General features: G+C 35.2%; 1 protein-coding gene across 1 annotated transcript; it reads right to left on the bottom strand.

Annotated features, from left to right (window-relative positions):
* Positions 1 to 4,740: 4,740 nt before the first annotated feature.
* On the bottom strand, positions 4,741 to 5,220 carry LOC123273938. Its single transcript, XM_044741424.1, has one exon. The coding sequence runs from the start codon at positions 5,218 to 5,220 to the stop codon at positions 4,741 to 4,743; it is 480 nt and encodes a 159-aa protein (XP_044597359.1).
* Positions 5,221 to 6,000: the final 780 nt, after the last annotated feature.

Here is a 6,000-nt window from a genome sequence, read left to right as displayed (position 1 = left end):
ACTAGGGCCAAGCAACATTATATAATATTAGACTAAGACTGGCATTTTATTAAGTTGTTTGCTGCCATGTAATTTTCAGATTTTGTAAGTGAAAATGTAAATAAAAACTTATTTTAAATAAATAAAAAAATTGGCTCGTAACCAGATGATTCGGGTTCAACTCCCCGGTTTAACCATAAATTATTGATTTTTTTGTCACGTCAGTAGTAAAAAATTTTTACTGTGCTTCGTTTTTTTACCGATAAATTACCTACCGATGTAAAAAAGAGACAAATTCTGATAATCTGCCATATCAATGAGTATTTTCACTCATTTTGTCCAACTTCACTAAAAGTTCACATCAAGACTTTTACTACAACATTTTGATAAAAGTTAAAGTCAATTTCCAGCACTAGATTGTATAAAAGTTGGATTGCAATTTAACGTTAACTTTTATAATTGGATGGCTATCAGGGCAATAGACTTGAAAAAAACAAAAGACTTCAGCATTTATGAAAGTGACTGTACCATTAGGAGTCGTGAGTTTGTTATTCTTTACTTCAATGATTGGCTGGATTCAAGTTTACTCAGTGTTGAATAATGTGACGATCACAACCCAAGCGGCACAAATTTTTTTTTATTAATGTTTTGTTGAATTTAAGTTGACGATTATTAATTTTTTAACTTTTTATTGAGTAAAATCTATCAAAAAGTCAACATTTTTAACTTCCCGCTAAGAAAATTGAAAATTTTCAAAAATCGGGAAGTTATTGGTTTTACCCCGTTTTTCGAAAATCGAGTTTCCGCGGTGATGTCTGTATGTGTGTGTGTGTGTGTGTGTGTGTGTGTGTGTGTGTGTGGCCGTATGTAAACTTCTCATAACTTTTGAACGGCTCGACCGATTTCATCGCGGTTGGTGCCATTCAAAAAGGCTTAACCAAACTTAGATTTTAAATACAATTTGGACCGATTCGAATTGGTAGATTTTGAGGAATCTCAAAAAAACTACATACAAAAAATTTTTTCAAACGTGGTTTTTTTTGGAATTACCTTTAAACGGCTCTACTGATCAATTCCAAAAATCTATTTAGCTCTCAACATCAAAAAACCACGTCGATCGCCGCTAGCCCGGTCAAAATCGGTTGATTCGTACGTGAGTTATCGTTGTCGAAAAAAAACCGAAAAAAATGTTTTTTCAGAATTACATTAAAATTCCTATTTCGATCGATTAAAACTTAAAGATTCTAAATGAGGCCTGAAAAACTGCGTCGAATGCCACCAACCACGTGAAAATCTAATTTAAAAGAAAATCGGTTTTAAAATTTAAGAAATAGTGTTTTATTAAATTGTTACGAGATTTTTGAGCTCGGAGAGCTCAAAATGACACGAAAATTATATTTTTGAGCTCAAAAACGTAGTAAGTGCAATTTTGAGCGCTTAAATATGAAATTAGCGGGAAGTTGCAGGGATGGCCTTTAGGGTCAACCGTTTTTCTAATTTTTTTTTTGTGACTTAATTTAATAATAATTAATTGTGAATTAATTTAAACAAAAGTTAATGTCATATTTTGGCGGGAAATAACTGACTAAAGATTTTTTCATTTTTTTCAAATGATTCAGTAAAATGAGAAAAACGAAATTGTAAGTATTTATTCAATATTGAAACTATATAGTTTACCTTAGTTATTTAACAACCCAGCCGCTTTCCGCTCCGACCATCCCTGCCTGCCTTAAATGTAATAGATGATTTATTTTTTTATTTATTTTTTAAATGATTCAAATAGGTGAATTTAGTAAATGGAAAAGTTTTGAAAATCCAAAATCGCACGGCTCTTAACGCTCATTTAATTTTTAAGAAAAAAAAATCTGGAAAACGGTCGATCCTGCTGGCCATCTCTGGAACTTCCCGCTATGTAAGTACATACGAGTTCAAAACGATCGAAAAATTATCTATAGGGACCGTGCATCTAGACTGTAACGTCCACTGGTGATGAAAATGTACAAAATTCGCGCAAAAATTTCAAACCTTGTGAGTTGATGTTGATTTATTTTTATTTAAATAAATTTATATATTTTTCAAAATTTTTTCAACTATCAAGTCTTATTGTCATCCCAAGTGTCACAAAAAAAATCATGACTTTTTGGTAGATTTCACTTAACAAGAAGTCCCTGATTAGAAAAAGAGATTTGAAAAGATTCGAAATGGCTCAAAGAGATTAAAAAAGATTCAACTTGACAAATGTATAGATATACACATTGCATGGGTTGAATCTTTTTAAATCTTTTTTTTTTAATTAGGGGTTAAAAAATTAATAATCGTTAACTTATATTCAACAAAACATTAACAAAAAAAATTTGTGCTGCTTGGGATATTAGAACATATTTAAATACATCAAGTCGAAAACGTCAAATTGACTAACTTGTGAAATTTTATTATTTTTCGCTCAGTACTAGTGGTACTTCATAGAAAAATGACAAACATATGACGTGTTTGGAGTATGGAGGGTACTTCTTCCCTCTATAGTTCAGAGTTGGAATTTAACTGTAGAGGTTATGTTTATATGGCTATTTGACTCAATTAGGAATTCAAATTGCGCGCATACGCGTGTGCTCTAATCCTGAATCAAAAAGAAATCAGGATCCATGTTTTCGAGTTATTTCGATACTAAGCTAACCTTAATCAACCATCAATTTTAATATATATATGAATAATGTTGAATTTCTTCCGTTATATTTACTATACACGGCCTTAAGGGACACACTTAGTGTGAAATAAAAAAAAATCGATTTTTTTTGTTTCATATTTCGATAGGTTATACCTTTAAAAATAACATACTAAAATTTTTAATCGATATCTTAAATAGTTTTCGAGTTACAGCCATTTCTAGAGTAGCCACTCGGTAGTTAGAATATAGAGGATCATTTATCTTTAACCCTTCAGTACTCACGTTATTTTTAATATCTCACTTGCACTGCAGCGACATCCTATAAGTTGAATGTTGTTGCGTGAGAAAAATTCTCATAGCGAGGGTACTGAAGGGTTAAACGCGTTTTTCTCGAGGCAGCATTTTTCGAATTTGCTGCAGTGATTACTTGGAGACAAATGATCCGATCACTACCCAGTGAACACAATTATGTCAAACTGACGTCAGAATGACGTCATGCTACGTCATGATTTACGTAAGATGTCATATATGACTCATAATTTCCCACTTCCTGACGTAAGATTCTTACGTAATACGTATGACGTACCCATGATGTAAGTGTGACGCTTGTATGATATTTATGACGTTTATATGACGTAATTATGACGTCCTTATGATATCCCTTGTAGACGCCTCCGATTAGTCGGAATGTGCGCGATTCCGATGTCAAAATTTGAATTTAGATGCACTTATTATTTATGAAACTATAGTGATTACTAAGTACTGCTTACGATGATTTCATCATATAAACAACAAAGGTCACTTTTATTAGGAACGTTATATAATTAGGAGTTGTAGATTATATTTTCAGATCGCAAATTTCAACATGTGGAAATCACAATTCTTGGAAAAAATCTAATAAATTCCATGAAAATATAAATGAAAAAATTTTGCCACGATAAATTTGATTTTTTCATAAATAGCAAATTAATTGATTCTCATTCTATCAGAGGAAGAACTCGATGTCGAAATCAAGGATCGGAAATTTTATTCCAACATTAAAAATTTCGACAGATGAGTTTTATAATTTTCAAAAGTAATTTTATAAATTTCATTGAATTATAAATTATGGAGACTCTTGCTCCGATAAATTTCATTTTCCGATCAATGTCATATTAATATATTTTATATCTCTTAAGAAAGAACTTGACATCAAAAATGTCTTTTCGACATCGCAAATACCGACATGTGAAATTCATATTTCTTTCAAATACTGTTATAAATTTCATAAAAATATAAATAATTGAGAGTCAGTGCACGATAAGCTGAATTTTTTTGATGAATGGCAAAGTATATTATAATTTCGATTTTTACTTGTATACCGTTCTTGGTTTTTACAAGGCTAGGTAGATGGTAGCTGTCGCATTCCGCAAGTGCGCCACCGTCTTGTGTTTTTATACTGTCCTTGTTTATTCAACGCTTTTTTGGACCCCAGCACTTCCTCTTTTCACTCCTGTATTTTCACTACATAATCAACCTTATTTTTCGTACATTTATATACTCAACTCTTTATTATTATCACTGCGGCTGTGGACCGACTTGTGCTTTCTGTACTGTATTTACCCTATTCCTCACCCCTTTCTATCGGTTGTTGGAATAGTGGCGATGGGGAAACCACAGAGAAAACCCATGCCAGTACAGTTCTGTAGGGGATATTTACTACTACAATTATAGCGTACACACATATACAAATCTAACACTTATATTTTATTCAATTATTTATTACATTTACAATAATAGTTATATAATTAATAAAGATATGTATCTTGAATAATCTCAGGTAACTATCTATAGTTTGTACTGTTTTTATATAATAATCATAATCTCAGGGGTACCAATAACACCGGTCCGTACGGGGAGAGGTAGTTGGTAGAATTGTTGAGCGCTTAGTTTGATTTTTAGTACTCAGTATAGTGTGTGTGAAAGTGTTTGTGATAGTTGATTGTGTGTGTGTTTACCCCCACACCACTCCCCCCCGGAGGCGGCAAGTGGTGTTGGCGCTGGAGTGTATCTGAAAAATATGATTTTGATTTAGATCAATGTGTACTTGTTTTTTTCTATTTTACCGGGTAGGTGCGAAGATTTTCTGAGAACGTGGTGAAGACTGGTTGAAGTCGTTGAACCTGGTTCTGGGCTGAATCTGAGTTAGCATTTGAGCTGGTGCTGGGCTGTTGATCTGTCGGCACAGTTGCGCTAGGTGTTGTCGATGTAGTTGGTACAGCCTGTTGAATGGAAGACTTTTCATTTGGCACGTTTTGACTAGTTGTGTCGGGGTCTTGAAAGACGTCTGCTGATGCCAGATGAGCAGGTTTCAATCTTTCGATGTTGACCACCTTTTGTGTTCCGTTGACCTCGATGGTGAAGGTTCTGTCATCGGTTCGTGATATGACTTTGTGTGGGCCCGAGTACGGTTGTTCTAGCGGGCGTTTGACGTGGTCCAATCGTAGGAATACGTGAGAGCAGGTGCTCAATTCTTTGTAGTAGAAGGTTTTTCGGCGACAATGATGAGCAGCTGGTGCTGGTTTGACTTCCCTCATGTGGACTCGGAAGTCTTCTAAGAAGAAATTCGGATCTTCTAGCGGGTCCTCGTGGGTGAAGAATTCTCCAGGAATTCTAAGAGTGGTCCCTTATAAGTATTCTGCCGGTGACGCTATTAGGTCTTCTTTGTAGCACGATCGTAAGCCAAGGAGAAGTGGGTAATAGTTTTGCCCAGTTTTCATTTTGATGGCACATTATTGCGGCTTTCATCGTCCGATGCCAGCGTTCAACCAGTCCGTTGGCAGCTGGGTGATAAACAGTAGTTCGAATACGTTTTCTACCTACTAGTTGTAGTAGTGCGTTGTAAAGAGCACTCTCGAACTGTGAGCCTTGGTCTGTGGTTACCACTTTTGGAGCGCCGAATCTAGCTATCCAGTTGGAGTAGAAAGTTTTTACTACGGTCTCAGCTGTTATGTCGACGATTGGTATGGCTTCAGGCCATCGCGTGAATCTGTCAACCATCGTCATACAATATTTAAATCCTTCAGACTCTGGTAGTGGTCCGACCAGGTCGATATGTACGTGATCGAATCTCTGCTCCGGGTTGGTAAAGATGGCTGGTTGGGTGTGGACATGTCTTCCGATTTTTGATTTCTGACATGGTACGCATGTCTTCGCCCATTGAGTGACATCTCGGTTCATTGATGGCCAAACGTATCTTTGAGCGATGATTTTGTTGGTTATACGACCACTAGGATGGGCCATGTTGTGAAATACGTCAAATACTTGTCGACGTAGAGGTTGAGGTACGAAAGGCCTTATGTCGTTTGTGGACACAT

This window comes from Cotesia glomerata, unplaced genomic scaffold (genome assembly GCF_020080835.1).
Source record: "Cotesia glomerata isolate CgM1 unplaced genomic scaffold, MPM_Cglom_v2.3 scaffold_17, whole genome shotgun sequence".
NCBI lineage: Eukaryota > Metazoa > Arthropoda > Insecta > Hymenoptera > Braconidae > Cotesia > Cotesia glomerata.
The sequence above is the reverse complement of the archived record's forward strand: the minus strand, read 5'-3'. Positions and strand labels throughout refer to the sequence as shown.

Coding starts and splice junctions, on each gene's coding strand:
- LOC123273938 (XM_044741424.1), bottom strand. CDS start 5,220: ATGAGGGAAGTCAAACCAGCACCAGCTGCTCATCATTGTCGCCGAAAA.